We start from the raw sequence: 25731 nt of genomic DNA, 5'->3' as shown, positions 1-25731 counted from the left end.
TCACCTGAAAAATACAAAAACCAAAATCACCGCCCCTCCACACCCTCAAAATCACCACTGCCCCCCCCCCCTTATTCTTTTCTCCCCCTTCTCTCTCTTCCCACCAGACTCCACTTCTCAGTGTGTATTCCTCTTCTCCTTCTCACACACTTCTACAGCGGGTCTTCAGATATTGCACTACCTCCCAGCGTGTCATAGGTAAAAAATAAAAAAAGACATCTTAACAACTTGTTTATAAATCATGAAATGGCCCCAAGATGCAACGCTGACTGGCTTGTACAATATGAAACTACTCAAGCTCTGAGATCATCTGGAGCCGGTGTGTTTGCTGTTCCTAAAAGCAGAGATTAGTAGATCTTCATGTAGTTACTATGTTCCTGTGGAACAAATTACCAGAGAATCTGAGGGCCAAATTTCCATGTGTATATACATAATATTTTCTTTCTCATTATTTTAATGACTTTGAAATTGTCTCTTTAAATACTGTTCCCATTCTTTCTTGTGCAAATATCTCACTTTAATTCTTTAGCTTTATTTCTTTTGCATATAAAACCGTTCAAGGCTGCCTCAGTGTATGAATTACGTATGTTTTATAAATAAATGTGATTTCTCCCTTTTTCTCTCACTTAACTCTTTCCTTCATCATTCTCCCTCACTTTTTTCGTTCTCTATCCACCCATCTCTTACTCCGATGTCTCTGCCTCTGCATCTCTTCCACAGCGGGAGAAGTGGGAAGTCTACTTGCTGGATAATCCAGCATTACATCCTTAATTCCCTAGATGTGTTCGCACACACACGGACACACACTCATGCACCAGCACATGCATGTACAGCTGTTGGGAGGGTTGGGTGTGTGTGTGTGTGTGTGTGTGTGTGGGGGGGGGGGTCGCACACACCTGCATGTACATCACATTTCTCTGTAAATAGTAAATGTGCATTGGCAACTGACAGGTTTTATTAAATTTTCTTACACTTGATTTTTTTCCCTTGTCTAGAGAGAAGACACACTGTGACTGAATACGGAAGCAGTTTTCCCCACTGTGACACACACAGATTGGACAAGCAAGGAGCAGCACTGTCACTATAGAGGGTCTGACATTGGGTTGTCTAGGACAGAAAAAAGGGATACAGAGAAGAGAGTTTGAGGTGTGCTTGCTCTCTAATCGGTGAAGAGTACAGGATAAGAGAAACAAGATGGATAGTAAAATTTAAAAAAGCAGTGAGAGACAGAGGCAGAGACACAGAGACACAGAGAGGAGTGGAGACAGAGGGAGTACAGAGATCTCTGAGCGGCGGCTCTCATTAAGAAGTGGCTCCAGGGTCCAGTCACTTGGCATTGATTTGTTTAAAATCCAAAGCTTAGCCATCGACAAGCCCGGCGTCCTCAAGTCCCTGTCAAAGCCAACAAGTGGCCACCGCGAGCTCAGGCCAGTGTAACAAGCAATCGCCAGTCAATTCACTGAAGGTATTTCTTTTTCCTTTTCTTTAAATTTTAACGTAACAAATATTATAATTGAGTGCTGAAGACAGAGAGTCATGTCAGGACATTTGACAAAGTAATACTTTTAAAAAGTAAATTATAACATAATTAACCAAATGCCCATCACATTATAAGTCAGATGTTCTGCCATGAAGCCAGACAAAAATCAGAGCGCCTCAAAACACTTAAGTGGGTCTCTTGTTTCACGTACTCCAGGGCTATCGTAGTGCACAAGGGTGTGTGTGTGTGTGTGTGTGTGTGTGTGTGTGCTTCTAGCTGAATAGCCTATGAACAGAGGCCATAGTCAATCAATAGCAATCTACGGCCAGCCTTCGCAATGCTAATGGAACTGTGCAATAGCTGGCATTTGGCCAGTGCCATCACTGCAGCATCAGTCTGAAAGCCCACATGTGCGTGCACAGACACACACACACACACACACACACACACAGACATAGAAAAAAGGTTAGCGAGACAAGAGGTGAGAAGCACAATGTGTGTCAATATGAGAGACAAAGAGAGCAAAGGGGACAGAGCGAGCGAGAGACGTGCGCACATACGCAGAGATGAATGTGCTGTGTGACATTGTTTAGGTGATCAAGAATGATCGATGGAATCATTTCACTGCCCCCTCTGCCCTGCTGCACGGCCCATCTCCCCTCATCTCCGCCCTAAGCACTGGTCATTAGTAACACACACAAGCACTAACACACATGCAAAGGCTGAGTTTCACTTTGTCATCATCCCCAAGGCAAGGTCACAGCGCCCTGTCTCCTCAAAACACACCTTCTATTTAGTGCGGTGGTTGGATACACTGCGCTGGAGGCTGGCGATGCACAGAGAAACTGTTATGTAACTAAGGCTTGTGTATTGAGTTAGAGAGTTTAATAATGATTTATTTGTATATCATAGCCACAGTGACTTTTACAAGTTCAGAATCTATAGTTCAAAGTGAACACGCCGAGTAAATCCCTCCTGAGCGGTACACAAGCCTACGCTGCGACTGAACGCCGAAATCAAGAGAGAGAGTAATAAAGCCACAATTTCCTCTGTTTAATCATCTCCGTGTGAAAGTGAGCAAATTACATCGAGTTAATTGAGGGAAAAGTGAAAAAATGTTTTAGCTGAATGTGTCATCTACCTCACAAAATTGATGGACGGCTAATGCATCTTGTTCAGAAGAGTCGTTTCGGTGTGTTCATCAAAGTAATTCGAAAGTCATAAAACTAACTCTATAATGCATTACTGTCTGCATGAAGACGGGCTGAGAGTCTTTCCTGTGATTTAAAGGAGACATGTTATCGATATATCTAAAATAGCCATATGAGAGCAATACTCTGAGGGAATGAATGTAGTCAGAGGAAGTCGTTCTCTACCGTTTTTGGCAGCCGACCTCACATTTACCTTCATCAACACAATCACACAAGTATGATCATTTGGATTGATTTTGAACCAAAGGTTTTATTGGCATGAAATAAATCTCAGTGTTTAAGTTGGTTTTGTCATTTGTACCACTGAAGTTTGGACTAACAGAAGCTAAGTTTTGAAATCATTTTCCCCTAACTTTTACCTTATCTATAGTATACATCAGCTTTCAGATGTTTACCATCTCTTTAAACTGTTCAGTAATTCAGCTGCGTCCAGTGTTTATTCATTACTTTCAGCTATTTATTCTCACCCGTTATCCAAAAACTGTTACCTAACTAGCCTATTTAAACGACTTACACCACCTATTGCAAGCATTACAATCATCATTTACTTTTATCTAACTATTTTAGCTGTTTATTCATTCCTTTAATTCTGTGCGCACTCAATTACAACACAACATGGAGGCTAGTGTTCATGCATTACAGCCGACTCAGTGTGTGGATATTTTTCTAATCAAGGTGTAATTTCTGTTTCTTAAAATTAGCTGAGCTGTGCTACAATCTGGAAGCTGCGGTAGTCCCCCCCTGGGGTAAAAGTACTGCTGCTTGGAAAACACTGCTTTAAGGTACGCCCCGATATAACAACGGCAGCGAGAGAAAGAGAGAGAGGGAGAGGGAGAGGGAGTGAGAGAGAGAACTGCATGAGGACAGCTCCTCCACATACAAGTGAAGCCTCATTTCCACTATTGCTTAGCAGAAACAACTCCCTTTCTGTGCTTGTGAAACAATCCTATGTTTGACCTATTTTTGCTGCACAAGCAGGAAAGCAAAGTACCTGACTGTCTTCAACATGAGCGCGGCGCTTTGAAACTGCCAGATGCAACTTTCTAACGGATGAGCCATTGTCCTCACCCCATCCCATAAAAATTGGTTTCACATCTGTGGCGACATGACAGCCAGGGAGGCAAGCCTGTAGCTGGCGGGCAGAGTGAGTCACAGTCTGGGCTGGAGGAAAGGTAGTCTCTCCTACTTTTTTATGTTAATAACACGGACCTGAGGAGGGTGTTCGGGAGAAAGGAGGAAAAGATGCAGGAGAGAGAACAAAAGAAAGGGTGAAGAGTTCAGGAAGCTGGAGTTAGTGCTTTGGGGAGAAGGATATTAAAGATGAAGGGAGGTGCTGGGAAGGAGACGTGGACGGGAGGCAGCAGCAGCAGCAGCGGCACACAGGCAGAGATAGCAGAGAAATGGGGAACATTAGATAAGATGAGGAATGGAATGGAGAATGGTTAGTCGGGTTTCGAGTTTACAAACAACGGCGTGATGAGTCAATGAGTCACTGCTGTCGCTGCTACCCCAGAAGGTATAATGAGGCTGTGTAGATGAACGATGGCACCTCTAAGACAAAAACTCCTCTCCAGCAGAAATGCTGGGATCAATTTGTCACTTCAGCATGACTGTAATTGTGACACTTTCATCTGTCACATAGTTAGCTCCGGCATGGATCGATCACTTAGAGCGTTAGCGTTGCATAGCTAACAAATGGGGTAACACCACAGCACTGATTGAGGATATGACGGCTTCTTGCTCAGAGGAAAATTAAAAGGTGAACTGAGATAATGAATAACGTAAAATGTAATGTAAAAATATTCTTCTTTGTTAATATGCGGTGTAAACTAAGTGAAAGGATTTAAATTAACTGACATGTTGCCTTTTGTTTTGCTTCCCTTTTGAAAAATGAGCTTTTAAAAAAAAAAAAAAAAAAAAAAATCAAAAGCAGCAAACGGCAGAGATAAGAAGACAATGATCAGACAGCGTCAGGTGTGGATGGAGGGATGGTTAGAGATATGAGAGGAGTGGGATGTGTTGGGGTATAGGTGACACACATGGCAGCACCACATGCAGATGGTACACATGGATGAGCAGCCAGGGTAGTGAAGCATAAAACCAGCCAGTTCGCTGATCAGACACACACACACACACACACACATGCTCAAAAGCATGCTGAGAACACCAGTTAGCTTGCCAGCCCTTTACTCACCCAAATCACCACTGTGAAAATTAATACCTCCAACCGTCCATAGAAAAACCAGCCACACGCTCTATAGCAGGCACACACTCTAGAAATCAATAAATGCATTAAATATTTACATAGGAAAATGCATCTGTAAAAATTGTGAGGAAAACTCTTTGAACCATTTTACTTTTGATGTCAGTTCAATAAGAAAACTTCAATAAAAAAAAGTCTAAGATCCAAACATTTTAATATCAGCCGTGTTAATCTTAACGATTTCTTCTGCATTCCTTCCTGCTTTGCTTTTCCTCAAAACTGACTTGAAAACTCAGATTTACTGCCAGCTGACTGACTGCTTTCCCATCAGCGTCTCTTTCTCTCTCACACACACACACACACAAGTGTAACCCCTCACAAGTGCTTACCTGATGAGAGACAGGACAGATTGAACAATACAAAACACAATCCCCTTTTTCCATGCTTTCAAACATGCACACACAGCCACACGTATTATACACAAACACACAGGCGCTGACGGCCATACACACAATAAAGCATGGTGCGTCGGGGAGGACACAGGGGGCTGAAAGCAATCTTCCAACTGACCTTGAGTGGGGAGGACAAAACGTGTGATGGGGGGGGGGTAAAAAAAAAAAAAAAAAAAAAACCCAATGCGAGGAAAGGAGTGAAATACATAATCTATCTCCACTGGCGGAGGGAAACAAATGCTTTCACTGTGATTGAGGACACATTGCCCTCACACATCGACACACACACACACACACACACATATTTTGGCTTAAAGAACGCCCGGATGGAAAACTGAAAGCGGAGAAAAACTCATTTTCCTAAAACAGGAGGGGAACAGAGAGCGGAATGGAGAAAGTGAAGCAAAGACAGAAGATGATGGGGGAAAGAAGGAGAGAGAGGCGGTGGGTGAAGAGAACAGAAGAGTTGGTAAAGAGGCCAAAATAGGTGGAAACAAAGAGGGAGAGGGAGCGAAGCAGACAGAGACAGATGGACGGAGTAAAGAGAGGGAAGGGAGAAAGAGAGATGACTGCTAGTGACCGGCCTTTGTAGATGACTGTCGTTGCTCACTTTCGAGTCAGCTTCACTGAGGCAAAGTCTTAATGACTCACGGCCCAATACTCCGCATAATCAAGCTGTGCATGAGTGGGTCTGTGTGTGTCGGCGTGTTTGTGTGCGCGCGTGTGTGTGTGCGTATGAGCCACTAGTCTTGTAACAGAGAACTTTATTACCATCTGTTCCCACACATGCTTATTTGTTTAGCCGTGACACGCACGTCTTTTTCAATCGCTTTGCTATTTTTTCTCTCTCCCACTCTGTGCCGCTTCCAATCACCTCTCCTTTTGTGTCCTTTCCCTCCCCTCCGCCTCGCCACGCTCCCCCGCGTGGAGGGGTTAGGTTCCAATAAATAATATCCAACCCAAAAAAAACAAAACAAACAAACAATAGAAATCACGACCATTATTATCTCAGTGGCTTTTCTAACTACCACGCTTGTCGTGGTGAAATGGAATTGTGCTCCGGCCATTTTAATCAAATCGGGTGTGTGCATGTCAGCCTGTGTCAATGTGTGTCTGAATGTCAGTGCATGTGTGTGTGCCTCAGTACCTGTAGAGGCCATTAGGTGGAGCTGGTGCCTGACTGAGTGAGGGAGAGAGAGAGGAAGAGAGACGGACACAGAGAGAGAGAGAGAGAGGGGGGGAAGGCAGGACGGATAGGTAAATGAAATGGAGGGGAAGGCTCACTCTACCTGTTAACACCAATCTCTCTGGCAGTGTGTTTTTAAGGTGTCCATCAGTGTGTGTGTTGTAGACTGGTTTACTTGTGTCTGAGAGCATCATTTATTTATGGTACTGTGAGTATCATTTGGTAGTCACAAGATCATTTTGGTTGTTTAAAAATGTGCACCCTTTGGTATGTTGTATGTACAGGGCAGAGAATACATACACATATTAAAAAAAATCCTGTTTTAACAAGAGTAAAAACAGGTGCATAAAACAGTGTTATTATTCACACGTGTGTAACTTTGCTTGAATGTGCTTGAAATGTAAAAACCGAAGATACAAAAAGAGTCCAATTACTGACACAGATGTTATGGTCTAAAGTTAAAACTGGGTGAGAGGAAGAGTAGTGTTCATCCATTATTCAGCGAAAACTCTTTTGGTTTGCAACTTTTTTGTGAATGTGCCTAAAGATCCACTGGACTCCCTGTGAAATTTTTTCTTCACAATAAGAACCAGTCATTTAGAAAGACAAAACAAAAAAAAACACACACACACGCACAGACCCTCATCCTTGGATTTGTGAGAAAAACAACAACACACAGACACACTTGCACCTGTGCAACCACAGATCTTGTTGGCAGTTCAGAGAAAAAGGGACGGTAGCCTGGAGGAAGGGCAGGTGTCCACAGATGGAGCTCTCTCTGTCTCTCTCTCTCTCTTCCTCTGCCACAGATGGACCCAATCACACCTATTTCTCTCTCACATGCCCTATAGCTACATAATCAGCAAGAGTGTTTGTGAGTGTCTGACTTGTTTATTCTCACATAAAAGTGAATGAGTCTCTAAATATGCATGTACGCCGAGAGTGGGTTTAACCTACAGCGGAGCAAAATGTGCTGTTTACTGTTTTTTGCAGCAGTGGCTACCACAGTGTGTGGACATATTCCACTTCTATCAGTCCATCGGTGGTTTGGAGCCAAAGCACAAGTTAAGGCGGTGAATGTGTGTGTTCGGTGGAGCGTGCACATTCCCTGAAACTCTCACACCGATGTTTAAAGAGTCCAGGATTGAAGAGTATCTGCTGGCTGAGGGGATAACATTTCATTTTCTTTTTACATTTGCATGTTTGGTGACAGCTGAACACGTGTGAGGCGGCCTGCGGAGGGTCTGTCTGTCTCAGATGGCAGGGGGTCCCGCTAGCCAATGGGACCACCCGCTCTGTATATCAGGAAGTGAACCACCGATCTGTCATCTGTCTTCATAAACCCACCAGTCAGGACCCTCCTAATTAGTCACCATGGAAACCATAGCTAATTCCCTGGTCTGCCATGCCAATCACGTCCTGTCTGTGGCAGCAATCAGAAAGGCACATTTATCCACCGCTGGGCCGGATCTGTATAACAGATGTGTGTGTGTATGAGTGTATGACTGTGTGTGGGTGTGTGTGCATGTGGGTGGCTCAGGGAACTTGTATGTGAGAGCTTGTGAAAGGACTGCATTTCCTTAGACAATGTTGCCTTCATCTTTCAGAGAAAGAAAAAAACACACCACACACCCCATATTCCGCCTGTCTCGTTTGTAAATTCATCATGTTTGTTCAGAAAGGAGGCAGATGAGTCGGAGCTCCTAAAAGGGGTGTGTGCCACGTTGTGATTGTCTGTGGGTACTGTTTGATTAGCTTGATGAGTGCTAGCAATCCCCTTACACCCACAAGGCAATCAAACAACTATTATATGACTCGCACACAAACACAAACACCCACGTAGACACAGACACCGGGATATACTGTAGACACACTTAACCTTTTAACCCCCGAGGTCAAACTGATCTGTCAAACAATACAAACACATAAACATGATCCCTGTGCGTTCACAAACACACACACTCACACACACACACACGGGGGTCACATATGTGAATAGTAGACAACAAATCAAACCAGTTTCATTTTTTAAATAAAAGCCACATTACATCTAAATATTCAGTCATTTAGCCTATTCTGAATGAGAAAGGCAGCTACCTAGAAATAACCTTGTAAATATTGAAGAACACACACATGAATAAATTATAGATTGATGAGGGATGGGGCAACCCATGCCCCGTCCATTTCTAGCCATCAGCCGCCTGTCAATCACAGTAATTACCATCAATTGGAACGTGCTCACCAGAAAGCTGAGGGCTGACACACAAGGGTGTGCTCACATACACACTGACTTCAAATCAATGACCAAAAAATACACACACACAGACGGGGACGCACACACAGATTCGCGCTGCACATACTGGCATTTGCGGATGCCAATCATAACTTCAAGCGCACATCAAAGCCAAGTTCTATTCAGATGTATGCCGTTTGATCACCGCCTCCGCCGTGTACACACATCTTCGCTCAAACATGCGCGCACTCCATCATATACAATATAACCTACATATTACAGCAAGGCATTAAAATCCAAGATATGTAGGGTGGGGAAAATAAATGGGAAAAAAAATCGCAAAAGCTGTTACTAGCGTTACTTTACTTTCTTTTTCTCTGCGAGTGTGTGTGTGACTGTGTCCGTCCACAGTAGAAACAACACAGGGACTGGCTGCAGTCAAGTTACAGCGAGGCTCTATTGTTCCTCACAATGTTGACTGGAGAAAATACAGCACGATGCCATCTGACTGCCGCGGTGACAAAGAAGTATCCGAGGGTCTTACCTGTCTCGTGAGAGAGGGTCTTGGTTCTTCCAGTGTTGCCTGAGTGATGCATCGCTCCGTACTTGTCTCTCTGTCTGATTAACCCTCTACCCTTTTCTCCTCTCCTCCACACTCCACTCCTCTCCGCTCCCTTTAGAGTCCTTTTTTCTTGATTCTCAATCTTTTGCACCCTGTTTTCTCCCTTTTGTCAAAGTCTTCGCTGCCTGTGGCCTCTCCCTCGCTCTTGTTCTTCCTCACTCTTGTTTCCCTTTCTTCTCCCCTTCTCCGTCTGTTTGCAGTGAGCTCTGTCAAGCACAATCCGCTAGCTGAGTGCCGGAGCGCCGTGCGAGAGTGGGGGGAGAGAGAGAGAGAGCGAGTGAAGACAGAGGAGAGAGAGCAGGAGCCCGAGAGACACAAACACACACGCACACACACACTTGCGCAGTGTGGATCGACACACGTGTATAGCTGTTGCACTGCAGAGACGAACGCCACACACCGAACCACCGGAGGGAAATAGGATGAGCGTAATGCCCTGCACAGCTTTCCCCCCTTTTTTTCCAAGAGACTGCAGGTCTTTTTTGTCTCCCCTCCTGTTTCTAGTCCTCAGTCCTCTTTTTGCTCAATCCGTCACAGATCAGGGCCAGCTCGGGCATAGGGGAACGGATGGATGAGGAGACACTGAGAGAGAAAAAGAGAGTGCCTTTCAGCCTGTGGCAGGCAGAGCAGAAGAGAAGGAGAGATGTGGCTGCGGCTCCATCCTCCATCTGCCCACAGCTGAGACTGAGAGCAGACTCAACACACACATACACGCACACGCGCTCGCTCGCTCTCTCTCTCCTCCTCTCTCTCTCTCTTTCTCTCTCCCAGCAGCGCCGCACCACTGAGATGGAGGGGGAGGAAGGATGACGGCGGGAGCTAACGAATGAGCCAAAGGGAGAGAGAAAAGGGTTCAGGGTGAGACAGTGAAAGAGGGACAACGTAGTGGTAGGAGAAAAAAAAGGAGGAGGAGGAGGTGGCAACGGGGGCGGGAGCACGCAATGAAGCCCACGAGCGCTGGAGAGTGAAAGAGTGACAGAATCATGGGAATGTGACAAAGCATGCACATCAAAGGCGAAGGGGATGGAGGGAAGAGGAAGGATAAAAACGAGATGTAGGAGACACGAGGGAATGGGTGGCGAGAGGAGCGGAAAAGATGAGGCAAGGTGGAGGGTAGAAAGGGAAGACGGGGTTGAGGGCAGAAGGAGAAAAGAGGAGGCGGTGAAGCAGAGACACGGAGCTGGAGGGAAGGGAGGAAGGGCAGAGGACACTGCGGCGATGAAGCCAGTAATATGTCAGATCTCACATGGGCGCGCTCACATTCACATAATGTCCCTAATCAGGAAAAGGAACAATGTCAAACAATGCAGGAGGGTGGTAGCCACAGAAACAGCATGTCTGGCAAAACTCTCACCCGGCAACCAAACATCAACCTCAAATCACTATTAAACAACAAACATGGAGAAATCAGTCTCATTTTTTAGGTAATAAATGGTCTTGTTCATACACAGAGGACGTGGACAATAATGCAACATAAAACTAGCCAAATAAAGCTGCTAAAATACAAAAGGTCTGCTTCCTTCTCTGTCCGTTCACGCCCTCCAGCCACCAAGGCAGGTGGCAGGTTACCAGGTGAATGAGGTCCCCACAGTGCCCAGCAGAGGGCAGACATCTTGTCATATATCAACCAACAGGCTGAGGTCATCTATAGCTCAGCATTGTGGTTTAATTCTGACATAAACCCACGTTACTTGCAACACGCCCACACATCACTTACTGTAGCTCCCAGACATTGTAAAGGGCTGCATCATCAGAGATGTTCATCTTTTTTATCTACATTTAGAGGTATTTTGACTCAAATGTGTCACTCATATAAACCATTAGTACGATGGGGCGTAGGTTGGTTTTCCTCTATTCTTACCGAGTCATGGCTGGATGGTGAACTTTGCAAGAAGAAGCAAAAGGATGAGAGTGATGGCACACAAATAGAAGAAGACAGTGTTGAGTGGAAGACACACTCACAGTAGAAGAGCAGGTACAGGACTGCTGCTCATGTCGTGTGTGCTGTAGTGAAGAGGGAGGAGGAGATGAGCGGTAAAGGCCAACCCCTGAGCCACCACTCCAGAGGGCCGCTGTCAGCCTCATTTTCTACCTCTTCATGTGACATTCTCAGACGCCATCTATCATCCTGAACGAGTCACAGATGCACAGAATGCGCCACGGCACCCTGGCGTGCACAGGCACGGTTGATATGTGTGAGCACGGACGCCCATGCTCACACATATGTGTGCGCAGATTAAGGGGACTGCACACACGCACACACACACGGCAGGTATACTCCCTTGGTACACATGCACAGGTGTTGAGACTCGATTTACAGCAGAGAGGGGGTTCACACTGGGAGTGGTGGTGTGTGTGTGTGTGTGTGTATGGGGGGTGGTGGTGGTGGTTTGCGGCTATGACTTCATCATATTAAAGTTGAGAGTGCGGCCCAGGTAGAATGAGCGGGAGGAGTCGCTGGATTTCTAGATGAGGTTCACGTCGATTTGTCATGATAAAAAACCCATCCGAGACAGAAACAAATTGCTTTCTTGACAACACCTTGTAATACTCCATCATGCACACGTACACACATACGCACGCTCGCGCGAGGTCCTCGCACGTATACACATGTATATACACACATGCGAAGGCAAAGCGATACATTTTCTCATGCAGGTTATTTATCAATGCCATTCAGCATCATTATACTTGGCATATCTGTATAACCATATATATTAGGTGTATATGTGGGCTACATAGAAGTGTGTGATTCACTACAGAATCCATTCAGCCAGCTGTACTACGGTATGGAGGGCACAAGGCTGTACACAAAGGATGTAAAGAGAAGAGGGATGTGTCTTTAAGGAACAAGAAAGAGAGCATAAGGAAAGGTCATACGAGTTAAGGTGAGCAGGAATCGTGTAATGGTATGTGATGAAGTAAAACCTCTGCGTATTATGCAGATCCCTCTTTTTCTTTATTTCACTATCACGCTCTTTGCTTAATATAGGGGTTTTTAAAACTCAAATTAGGCAGTTTGAATCGCAAACTGTCGATTTATACACTTGGAGCTTGTTATTTCATATTTTTCACATTTTTCTGTGTCTCCTCTCTTCACAATTTTGGAATAATCTCTTTCCTCAGTGACAGTTTTTGTTCATTTTCCCCCCCCGTACCTTTGCCTGTTCCCATCTCTCCCACCTCTCAACCACCACTCCTTGTTTCTTCTTCTATACCTGCCTCCTGACTGAGGGAGAGCGGGTGTAGAGGGGGGGAGGAAGAGAGCGGCAAGAGGGGAGAGAGGGGACTAGATGGAGAGAGAAGGTGTGCTATAAGGTGCCCCCATGGGTTGAACATGGTCATTTGTCATGAGGCTGAAAGCTTAAGAAAAGACTAGTTAACCTTTACAGCTGATCCCCGTGAGACACGGGGAAAAAACACAGCCCAGCAAAACGCCTGCGAGAGAGGGCTGGGACGGCACGCGCGCACGCTTGCACCCACACATGCATGAGTGGCCCTTGCGGTAGGCTTCAGGGTCCAGAATCGATAGTGGTGAAAAGGTTCCAGGGGAAGCGAGAGGAGGTTACCAGTTTTTCACCACACATCCCCCCTCCCCATCCCTCGCTCTTTTCCCTCTGCGAAAACCCTTGTTGTCTCCATGGCCCTTTTCCTTCCTCCTTCATCCCCCATCCTTGTCATCCCCACACCCCGCCACAGTAATTAATCACCTTGTGCTAATGAGCTATTAACTAATGACAGATTGACATGCCTCTGCCTGCATGCGCATGTCTGAGTGCGTGTCTGTGTGTCTACGTGGGCATGTGTGTGTGTATGTGTTGCCAGATCCAACCTCAGCACATTAATGTGATTAATAAGGTTAAGCTCTTATTAGGGGAGGGAGCACAAGGGGCGCACGCACACGCACCTGCACAAACGCAGACGCCAACATGCACGTGCAGAAATGTATTAAAAAACAAGAAAAATCACTAATTTCCTTCATCCACAGGGCAAAGAATGACTACTGTCAGCCTGCTGTAAATCTAAGCATGAAACAAAAACTAGGGCACGAAAAAAAATAACATCAAATGCTTTATACCTTTCACCATATATTCTCATTACACAGTGGCTGACTCTGCTATACACTAATCACATCTCCGGTAAAAAGGGGGGAAGCATCCCAGTAATGCACATCACCACAACTGAGCTGAAAACACTCTTTAAAAAATGTACAAGCTTGTTTTTGTTGTTTCTTGGGCCATATTTTTTGCTGTTTTTTGGCATTTTTACACTCATTCAGGCAATGACTCATTCAAACCCGCAGAGATCAACAGAGCCTGTGCTTCGCTAGCTTGTTCTTGACAAAAGAAAAAATACAGCACACACACACACTCTGTCCTCCCATCACCTCCAAGACTGGTTTCAGCACCACGGACAGCTACACAAAGGAGCCACTTTGTGAACAAATTTGAAGTGTCCTTAAAACAATGTCCTTGTTTTGGCAGAGTGATAGTCTCCTTCTTTGTAATAAGACTCGCACCCTAATAGACTGTGTGTACCAAACAATTACAGCGTAAAAGAGAGGCACTATATCAAGCTGTAACACAAAACAGGAGAGTGCGGCTCAAGACAGGTAGTTACAGTCAGAGAAGTCTCCACCTGAAGTGGGTTTAATCAGATGTATTAGACTCTAAAGCCTTTGCTTTCCAATTCCAAGAGAAATGTAGTTACAGAAAGATCATTTGATACTCGAGAGATTCCTTGCACTACATAATAGGGAGGCTAACCTAACTGCACGCATGTGCATATTACGTGCAACCCTCAGCTTGTGTGAGTGTGCATGAGCCGGCACATGTACTGTACTGTATGCGCCTCTGTGTATCTCTGACCTAACAGTTGGTCCCTCCGGAGAAGTTTTGGCGCATACCGAGACTCATTTGCATTCTCGCAGCTCTCTCATTTTTTTCTGTGGCTTTAGAAGTGAACAGCTGCTTAATGGTCATAGCTCTTCAGAGACAGGACATTGGGAAGCACAGAGGGGGTTAGCCAGGGTTTCTGCACTGCCAAACTCTCTCACACACACACACACACACACACACACACACACACACACACACCACACACCGAGGCACACGCCAGGTAAAGCCTGCTTCAGCTATGGTTCTGAGAGCGAGATGTGACCATTTAGCAGATGTTTTCCTTCCCATAAGTGACTTTGGAGGATTTTCACACAGCTGAATTAAACTACACTGGAAAACAAAGCTCACTGCTCCCGCCTTATACTGTAGCCGAGACGACGACAAGAAAGAAAGATCCTGCTCAGTATTGCAAAAGCTATACAGAGGTGCTGTTTTAAAAAAAATAGAATATCTGGCGAGCACTGCACTGCTATAGTAGCTACACGTTCCAAACAACTGATTATGGGCATAATATCTGTTCTGTACGGCACTGAAATAATTGGAGTCTTGTATTTTAAGAGGATGGATAGATAGATGGATGGATGGATGGATGGACAGAGCAGTGGAGGGTGTTTGTTAAACCTGATTTAAAAAGCAAAAGAGGGGATTGAGACTGGATTTTGGGTTGCGGGGAGGTTGAGTACATTCTCTAATTTTTTGTGGAGCTAAAAAATTGAAAAAAAAAAAGCCTATTTGAACCTTGCACCACAAGCACACTGACACACATCCACGCACAACAACATCAAATGGCCCTCATCTCCATGCTCATTTTGACTGTTTGACTTGAGCGAGCAGCGCAGACACACACAGATGGGCTGTATTTCATGCGATGCCAAAAGAAGGGATTTGGAGAAATGAAAGAGATGTGAGAGAAGGTTATCGCCTCACAGTGGGAAGTGTGAAGAGCCGTCCTGGTTCCACAGTGTTCTACTCAGTGGGGACCCACACATCTTGACCTTTACGTCTCTGAGATTACTCAAATGTCCCTTTTTTTGACAAAGTGCATTGTCAAGAGCAGGCCGGTGCCGCACGTCCAAACATGTGTGAACACAAAGCAAGTGACTGGTAGATTGATTGATTGACAGGCTTACTGACCCCACAGCTGTTTGGTTACTGCAGCTAGAAATTAACACAGAAATAAAATCTTGCAATAAATTGTATCTTATAGAGAACAAACAAAAAATTCAAAAGCAATAAATGCTGAAGATAACCGAAAGTGATAGTGATAGGTAGATGGTAAGCGAGGTAATTGAGTGAGGGTATTAGCCGCAGTAGATATGGATCAGTGCCCTACTAGTCCAGAGAAGTTGCCAATACTGACACAGAAGCTGAGCAATATACTGTACTGCTGTGTATACGGCCATCCGCCAAAAAAAAAAAAGTTTTAATCACATCAAAAAATGCCCACTGAATAAAAGCCAATATCAGTTTAAGACTAAGTTTATAATACACAGTTGCCCATAAAGTTGGAATGTATTAAAAAAAAAAATTTTTTTTACCTCTTCTCATTAAATGATTGTGACAATGTGATTTATTCTTAACAGATGTGTACTGGTAACTATCTCAAAACTTTATTGATCAATCACTGTAAAAGTAATAACCACAATTAACCTTTATAATAGGATTGAAAAGAGGAAAACAAAATTATTCTAACTTTATGGCCAACCGTGTTTATATCTCTTATTATACTTTCACCGTTTTATGTTTGCTTTGATCTACATGTTGACCTGTTGAACTGCCATATAATCTACAAGCTTACAGTAGCTTAAATGCGTGTTAAAGGGTCTGTATGAGCATGGGTACATTGTGCAAAATTCAGCCCACTGTTTAGAACCACAACATTTCTATGGCAGTTTATTTACCAGACTGTGATCCCATCATATTTGAAAAGCAAGTATCTGATTATATTAGGCTACATTAGGATATAGCTACAAAACTTTTTTGGCTGTTTCATGAGGAACAGATTGGATAAAGTCCACTTTTGAAATGAAAAAATCTGGGTGAAGCCCTTTTATTCTTATTTCCCTTCTGAAAGTTGATCAATGGTGCACATGTGACTATCTAACAGACTGGGGAGCAAGGTTAACCCCCACCCCACCCCTCAAATTTAGTAGGCTACTGTATGTGGTTCAGCTGTTTTCTTCACTAATGTCAAACATAGACAAGACTCAAAACGTAGCCTACCTTCACGATAGCTGTTAGCAGTTGTTAGCTGTGATTTGGTGCTGTCTGACAGTCTCCCCCTGCACCTTGCTGTTCTCTGCCCGGACGTTACTTTTCTCCTTCCTAACTGAAAAAGTTTTAGGATTAGCCTCTGCGACTGAACTGGAAGTAAACGTATCAAATGTGCAGTGTGGAGGAGAAATATCTTTCATTTTTAAAATCATTTTTATCAAAATATTTACCTTCAGCTTACAATGACGCTCCAATGACAAAGCAGAATCTTTCCAGACTAAAACTTTCCTGGCTCCAAGTCACCGTGAAACACATAGGACGTCCCAACTACTGTCGAAAGCAGCCATTTGCAGAGCGTGGATAACTGCTAACTAGCTAGCTCTCTGCCCCGCTAGCATCTCTCTCTCTCTCTCTCTCTCTCTCTCTCTCTCTCTCTCTCTCTCTCTCTCTCTCTCTCTCTCTCTCTCTGCCGACACAAACTGTGCTATGTGAATAACAACATTTTGTCTCAAACATCTCTAACTTACTGCGAATCTCGCACAGAGATGACGAACCAGTGAGGGCTCGTTCACCTGCTACAGGTTTAATTTCCACAGGCATCTGCACCTGCGTAAAACTTGAGAATCACGTGGGTGTGCGCACTGCTGCTGCAGACGGTAAAGTATCTTTGGCTATAGCTAGTTGAGTAGTTAGAGTAGTTGCTCAGAATATACAGGATATCTTGTGATGCATTCATGTTTTGTTTATTTTTTTTCTCCATAAAAGTGTCTGTTTCCACACGAGTAGCTAAAAAAATAAAAAAAATAGTGCTATTTTCATTTGTGTATATTGTGGAAGCTGAATTGAAGTTCTAAGAAATGTTGCTGGTATAATGTGAATATGACATCAACAAGTATTTTCTCTGCCTGTTTTTGCAGGGACTGCGTTCCACACGCACACTGAAAAATATACTGGCTGTTTCACAGCCAATGTGTTGATGAAAATCAACATCTACTGCAACCACCAAGAAAATCCCATAGATCCAGTGTGTTCGTGGCCTCAAGTGCACAACATCACAACTGATCTCTGTGTCAAGAACAGCTCAAGCACGGGGTGGTGTTTGGTAGAGCACCCGCCCCATGTGTAATAGTCCTCACTGCAGGCGGCCTCGGTTCGAATCCTGCATCGAGCGGCCCTGTCCTATTCCCCCCCTCTCTGACTCTCATTTCCTGTCTCTCTCTCAACTCTCCTGTCCATTAAAGGCTCCAAAAAATATAGGCTATTTAAAAAAAAAGAATAGCTCAAGCATGAGGCACCCAAGTGGAGCTGCCACAACCTGGGAGTAGCCGATGAGACTCGAGGCTCAAAAACAATGCGTATTAAGCTCCTGAATACTGTCAAGCTGTTTTTTGTGACACAACATAGCCTATTAATTTTTCAGCTGTAATTATTATTAGAAAACACTGACTTTAACTTGTAGCTTTCAAAAGCTGTGATAAATGGCACCCCTCTGGTGAAGTGTAAAATGTTCCTCATGGGCTCAGACACAGTAGGGCACTTTTCTTTCCAGATGCTAAACATGTAATGGCATTCACAATAAATAATAAAAGATGGGTGCAGTCAGACAAAGCGAGCAGAGACATACATTAATGTAAATACCACTGTTGGCGCTGTCATCATAAGGGTAGTTAATTACACATATTTCACAGGGGAATAATAACACATGTTAATCAGTGTTGCTTCAACCGGAAAGGGAATTTCTTTATTTAGATGAGCTCATTTATCCCTGATCACTGATCAGGAATGTAAGAAACACCTAAACAACATCTTAGCCTGTCACCCCCGTACTCTATACTCTATTACACACTTAGTGCAGACTTACACACTTCACAACTCTCTGATTCGCCATCACAAACAAATAATCAACATTTGTTGCAGTGTGGTTGCATCCAGTGATGTATATTCAGCCCCATACCTAGGTGAAGCTGAATTGTTGCCTGCTGCTTAGATTTCCACTAACAGGCTCGTGTTTAGTTTAAACTAAAACAGTACACCATTGTGCTTCATTTGTCAATTTGATCTGCTGCCCACTTAGCAACACTGTGCAACAAGGAGTTTTTTCCTTCCTTGCCTTGTAACACAACTCCTTGTTTGTTGTTGGCAGCCCTGTTCCTTTGGCTCTGATGGGTATTGTGACAGTTTTCTGACAATCCACTTGAGGTCATGTCCTGTATCCAGCTGCCCACCAATATCTTTTTTGGATTGAACAGGTTAACCACTACCATAAAGTTTTCTCTCCTTTTCTTATGTATCCTTTTTGATTTCTTCATATTTCTCCCCATCTCTCTTTGTAAAATGTGTCTAGTTTCTTGTCAACATTTCTCTCACACCACTGAGAGAGTCACTATCACCGGCAGTGATAATTACATCATCACCCCAAATTATCAAAATTATCCTGTCATCTTCATTTTATTTGCTAGAGACACAATGATCTGCTTGGTTCCCTGAAAAATATTATTTTTGCCGAGGTGATTAGTACAACATTTTGTACCAGTTCTTTCCTGACTGCATCAGTCCATTGTATGACTTGATCAACTTGCAGACTTTTTTTCACCTGGGTGTGAATAAACTTGAACTCTTTCTAGCTGCTCCATATTCACTTCACAATCAACAGAGCATGTAGATAAGCTGTTTTAACATTTTCTTGGATTAGGTCAAAGTCATACTGAGCTGCCAGTTGCATCAGGCTACCGATGTCATATTTGCAGTTGGGAGAAATATCTACCCCTTGCTGCATTTTTGCCCTTTGGCAGTGTGGTCAATGCGAATGAATCATTTCCCCCTAAGGGAATCCATTTCCTCCTTCACAGCACTAGCCCACTTTTCTGACTTTGATGAACTCATGGCTTCCTTGAAGGTTTGTGCTACATTACACATCACTCTGCGCCAGTAGTTAACCTTGGCTAGGATCTGGTCATCATCACACTCACCTACACTCACTATCTCTCAAGAACTGGGGGTTTCTCCTTACTTTTTAGGAATAGTGCATAGCCTACTGTGACTATCTCCTCCGGCATAGAGGATACAAATCTCTTCCCATGAAGATCATCACTCATTGCCAAGTCTGTCTGAGTTTGTCTTTTTATTCTACTTTTTGGAGGGAACTTTACGAAGCTGTGTTTAAAGACTCTTCCTCTGTCTGGATATAGTGTATGGCAGAGTATTTTAGTCATACACGGCTAAGATCCCGGTTTTACACTGTGAGTCTAACATTCTTTTTTTGAATGAATAACAGACTGATCCAAATACATTCATCTTTGAAAGATTAGGTTTCCTTACTGTCAACATGAAGTGTGGAGTCAGTCTTACACGTCTGTTATGGCACCTGTTGTGAATTACTGCATTCATCATTACAGCATATGTCCACAACTTAAGTTGCTCTAGAGTAGTGTGCATCCTGCCTTTACAAACAGTGTTTTCCAATTTCTCACAGCTGTTATGTCTTATGGCATTCTTACTGAGCACTGAGTGGAAGTCTTTTGCTGTTGAACTCTGTGTCATTATCAGGTCCAACACACTTGATTTTTGAATGAGCGGCTAAGCAATGAGCAATGAGCTTTTCAGTGAGTTTGACAGCATCACTTTTTGCTTTCACAAAGTACACAAATACTGCCAATGAATAATCCCAAGTAAATGTTGAAGTGTATCTAAACCCATATATTGCCTCTGGCTCTACAGGGCCAGTTAAATCAGCGTTTACACACTCAAGTGCTGCTTTTATTCTTCCATCCGGCTTCTGGTTTCGATTTTCCCCTCACGTGAACGTCACAATTTAGGCTAGACCTACAGTATCAGTCGTGGCCTGGATTTTCCATCCTTCTGACTGTTACCTTCTCCAACTTAAACACATCAACGAAGATGTTAATGCCATGCTTGAACATAATAACATCCATTATGTTGTTTCTGGATACAATGGTACTTAAGTGGCTCAGTCAGCTTTGGTTTCACCCAATGATCCTCAGTCAAGCCTCCATACCGACATTCCTCAGTCTTGTCTAATCAGCCATCTAGTGCTTCTCTGGCGAGCCCAAACATCATCAAGTATCAAACATTGTGATCATTTCTCAAATGTCTTGGATGCCTGTTATTATAAATAACTACTGTACCAGGCCTTTCTGTTTCTGTCCAAGAACAAGGCTTTTTATTTTCAATGCAAATGTGTGGTCTTCAGTTGCAAAACATGGACCAAAGTCTCTGTTCTTTATGCCCATCAGAACATTACTTGGCTCTGTACCTTTTCTGACCACAGTTGCTCTGAGCCCTCTTTATCTCACTCAAAGTTGAGCAACTTTCCATCATTGCATTGGCAATCAACTTGTCTGTGTCCTTGTACTGTAGCTCCTAACCTTAGTTAGAAACACACCTTCACATCATCTTGCGTTATGTGGATGGCAAACAGCTCATGTGATTTGGGCAAAACTGTCTGAAATGCTCTCAGTGAATTCTGGAGAGGCATAGGGTGATAACAAATGGCTTCCCTTTTCTACCGTAATGATCCCCATCTGCAACATTTCTGTCTGATCAATGATCATCCTCATTTTCTTCCTCCTCATTGGGCTCTGCCTTGTTCAATATGATCTCCTTTAGCCCTAGCAACTGCAGGTGGCCCAGGGACTTTGTCTCCCATAACTTGTTATTCTTTTCATCTCCGTCAAAACATAACCCGTTCAATCGGCTTCCAAGTTCCCTCCTGTGCCCATAACCTGTTGGCGCTGTCATCATAAGGGGACGGAAACCAGTTTAATTACAGATATTTCACAGCAGAATAATCACACATGCTCATCATCTGTGTGGCTTGCACAGGAGAGGTTTCTTTATTTGCACGTGCTCATTTATCCATCAATCAGTGGTCATGATTTCCGTCTAACAGTGCACCAGAATAGCATCTTAGCCTATAAGTTAACAGCCACTAACGAAAAGACAGTGAAAGAGGGAGAAAAGCACAAAGACACCAGCCTGCCAACCTCAGACGGTCACATATCTAAATGATGATGAGGAGCCGGGAGGGTTTGGAGCAGCCAGATAGGACAAGCGGGGGACAGGACAGCTCTAACATAGAGACAAATGACCTCCCAACATCACAGACATGGTGGGCCTGAGGAGCAGCGGGGTAAATAAAAGCCTGAATACATAGAATAGAGAAGGCAAAATACACAGAGGGAGAAGGGGAGAGCTAGATCAAACAGGAGGATTGATGGGCTTGTAATTTTCTCTTTTCTGCCTGCTAAAGATGATGAATCCCTCTATGGGGAATTTAATCATACTCTAACAAAGAGCATACAGACAAGCAGTGCTGCAACAAACCTGTCATTGGTAAGTAAACAGCATTGTACAAACAAACACAAAGCTCGTATGTGTCCCTGTGTGGCACGAATGCACGCACACGAATTCTCCAAATCTCAGCAAGGAAAAGTTTTTTGTGTTCATCCATGAAAAGAGATTATTGTCAATAATTTCACCTTACAACACTAAGATGTGGCCAGTACTCAAGCATCTGTTAAAAAGCATGAATGTGTTTTCCTGGAAACAATGGAGAGATTTCCAGCTGGAAAGTGTGTGTATATACGTAGATACTATGTTGTGTACTGGGCACAAACACTGCCCCTTACCAGACTGAATAGATTACAATGCTTATGCCACACACAGATCAATACACACTATAGCGAAATTAATTGCTTGCGACAACAGAAGAAAGACCACAAAACTTGTGAGAGGAGGAATCAGGCTTGTAGGGGTGGGAGGTGATAGATTGAGGGTGGTGGTGGTGGTGGAGGGTTGTTGGTTGTGCACAAGCTCATTGTTGGAGTGAATTGTGCATGCTTAAAATTGTTATTGTTAGTCAATAAGCAATTTCTATTGAAGAGGCTTGGAGAATGTACACTCTATTAATACATTTACAGTAGACGCCCTTTAAATCCTCAATGAAAATGAGGAATACAACGTGCATAAAAATAGAGGGATGAGAAAAGAGTGAGAGGGAGTAAAAAAAAAACAAGTGAGTTTGGGGGTTTCTGTCATTATGATGGATAGATCGAGAGGATAGGGGCTCCCAGAAGGAGAAGTGTAAAAGTAGGATAGCACCTCTCCCTTGACACCTCTCCTCTCTGCCCATTTATCTAATCACGAGTCTCCTCTTCCTCTTGTCCCTCCTCCTCCTGCTCTCCTTTCACCTATGACTCCCTCTGCTCTTCCGCTTCCCCTCTCAGCGCTGTTGTTCACCGCTGTTTTCCAGACATCATCTCCCAGCATCCTTCCTTCCTCTGTTATTCATCCACTTACACCTACAACCAGCACAGACAAAAAAACAAAACCTCTCCATCCCACTGGATTTCCTTCTCACTATATCCAGCTGTAGAGGCTTTAAAAAAAAATCTGCACTGTTCCCCAATGACACACTTACACAGTACACTTTGACTTTTTTGCCCTGAAAAACCTGTATTTACACCCAGGGATTGCTTACAGAGCCTCGTGTCCTTTTATCTCAGCTGCCTCACCCTGCTTGGCATTCATGCTACCGCACAGATTCAACACATTCAAACTAGTGGTCTATGAGGGATACTAATGGAAGCCGTTCAGAGCACCACTTATTGTCCTGTGTGTCTCAAATGCTCAACAAGCCAAACAGCACTGAGACCACTAAGGCGGGAATAGAAACAGTCCTCCCAACAAGTTTTCGCCTAAGTCTCACTTCCATTCTTCTTCTGTCCTCTCCGATATCTATCACTTTCTCACTCATTAACTACAACCTCTCGCCATCCCTCCATTCCTCTTCCTCTCTCTCCGGAGAGGAAAAACAAACAGCTGTCAGGGTCAGGCTTGCATATGAATTCCAAATGACTTTGAAGGGCAGAGGGGCCAACCAACTTTCTCTAGAGGAGAGGCTGGTTACAAGCACGCACACATGTGCATTAAAACAAGCACACCAACAGCATTGAATAAATATGGCCCACTCCTCGACCCACACATACACACACACACACGCGCGCACGCACACGCCAATGAACAGAGAGTGCAGCTACTCTTTGAATCAATACTGCATCTGAAGTCAGTTTACTGTCAAGGTGAAGGCCGCATGTGAGTAGAAAGTGGATCTGTGGTTAGTTAAATACACAACATGCATGCGTGAAAATATGTGAGCGTGTGTACGAGTGGCTAAAGCTCACTGTGGTGATGCCGTAAAGCTCAATAAACAGAAACACATTGCGCACAGTCTTCCTTCCCCTTATCTCGCTCTGATTTATTTCAAGTCCCCCGTTAACTTTCTAAAGACACGAGAAGTCAATTTCACCTTCTCTGGCTCACCACCCATGGCTCAATTTGCAGCTCTCGCCGGGTCAAGACGAGTCGATGAATCATTTTCATCTTATCAATCATATCTATGCCATACCTCTCCATCTTGTCTGTTGTCTGAGTCCACTCTCTATCACTGTCCTGTCACTGTACCTTTCATTCATCATGAATGAGGCAGACTTTTACATTATTCAGTGGAGCAAAGCAAACGTTTAATCAAGACATTTACATCATTCTTAATTCTTTTCTGCCATTTTATCTGGAACTGAGTCGATACCAAAGTCCAATTTGATTAATCAACAACGGTTTAAATTCATAAGCTGGTCCGTCAGGATGGAAATAATCATGCAGAGGAACAATTCAATGGAAAAACAACAATGTCTTAGATTTTCTCTATCTGCAGTATAATTTGTTCTTGATAATTGAGTTAAACAGAAAAAGTACATGCTGTTTTTTTTACTTCTCTTTTTTTATTTAAAATAACAGCATGGGCATTGTTACGTGGATAGATATGCAACTTATTCACATATAACAAACATCTTTGTCAAGAAGAAATAGATTATTTTGAGAATTATTATTCACAACTGCAACTTGACCTCATGTTGTAATTAATGATGGGTGCAGAGACAAGAAAGAAACACGGTCTTCTAATATTTCTGGGATATAATTTTCTTTTCACTTTTTGATTGATCTGGGAAAATCCTCACACTCATGTAATGAGATACACACGTGTTACCGTGGTTACCAAAATGATCTTGCATGAATATATGGATTGCTTACATAAATTGCTGCCTTGGCATATTTCATGGATATGGACATGAGGTGATTGTGATAGCGGTTTGGCTTGTCAGCTTTCACCAAACAAATGAAATGCCAATTGGAGCCACTTTTTACGGTAAGGTAATCTGGTCAGGTTGTTTACCCCACACCGTAAAGTAATTGAATGACAGCTTTCATCTGGGCCCAAATGAACCAAACTAAATAGGGAAACACCTTGGTGTGTGTCTGTACTGTCTCAAAAACATGTTTGGTGTGAAAACACTCTTGCCCGCTTCATCTCGGTTCAGTCATTTTATGTGCTGTTTTCAGAAGGTAAACCAAACTGTAGTGCAGAGAAGCTGCACGCTGTCTAGACCGTCATGTGTTATGGCCTTGCTGCAGAAGTAGTAGCCTTGGTCACAACGGTCAAAATAAATCCAAAACCTTGAAAATGCTGAGAGCGGAAGTTTGCATTAGCATGGTCAGTAGTAGCAAGCTTACAAACAAGCTAACAAATAAAATGATAACTGTGCATTTTTTTTCTGACATGTCTGCTAATTTCTAACATTTCAGCCTTTGATAAACACAGTGGTTGGAGGGGCACAAAGCCTGATCCAGATTGTCTCTATATTTCTCTGTAGTATTTTACAAATGATTAAACATGTCTGGAAACTAACTTTAACATCCAAGTGTGTCGATTACTTTCTACACTTCCCCTATCACGAGTCTCCTCCATATGCAAGTAGCACCACCAACACTACATAGTGTGTGTGTGTGTGTGTGTGTGGACGATCGGAGAGTCGAAAACACAGCCTCCTGGAGGGATGAATACTATTCCTCTGAGATCTTCCCTCATTCCATGTTGTGGTACTGGCATCAGAGAACGCTGTCGAACATGTTGGTACAAAATCTGTCCTTCATTAGAGGTGAGAACTGGTGAGTGTGAAGGCCACAGCATATGACTCACATACATGTATATATTACAGTTCAGCGACACCTCATGCCCGACGTCTATATTTACTATATTTCTCTACTTATTTTTTGTTATTGATTTCAACTAATTCTTCGCTCATCGAAGAGCTCCTTCGACTTCTGTATTTTTAATGCAGTGTGTATTTTCTCCATGTTGTGCTTATGTCTGTAC

At 43.5% G+C, this 25731-nt stretch overlaps 1 protein-coding gene across 8 annotated transcripts in view; it reads right to left on the bottom strand.

The window, feature by feature from the left end:
* Positions 1-25731, bottom strand: part of tenm2a (teneurin transmembrane protein 2a) — a 224916-nt gene that overhangs the window by 106939 nt on the left and 92246 nt on the right. For 2 of the 8 annotated variants that reach the window (XM_085788366.1, XM_085788368.1), the window contains exon 1: positions 9310-9606. The exons of 5 other annotated variants lie outside the window; for them this stretch is intronic. In XM_085788366.1, the coding sequence (XP_085644492.1) occupies positions 9310-9361 (52 nt within the window). In that variant the 5' untranslated portion in view covers positions 9362-9606. Of the gene's footprint in view, positions 1-9309; positions 10073-25731 lie in introns of those variants that run through there. One more of the 8 variants, XM_085788367.1, reaches the window with a different exon arrangement.

The sequence above is a fragment of the Trachurus japonicus genome, chromosome 10 (genome assembly GCF_045865225.1).
Source record: "Trachurus japonicus isolate A0001 chromosome 10, Traja_1.0".
In the NCBI taxonomy this organism is placed as follows: Eukaryota; Metazoa; Chordata; class Actinopteri; order Carangiformes; family Carangidae; genus Trachurus; species Trachurus japonicus.
Note: the sequence above shows the minus strand (reverse complement) of the source record. Positions and strands in the feature narration are given on the sequence as shown.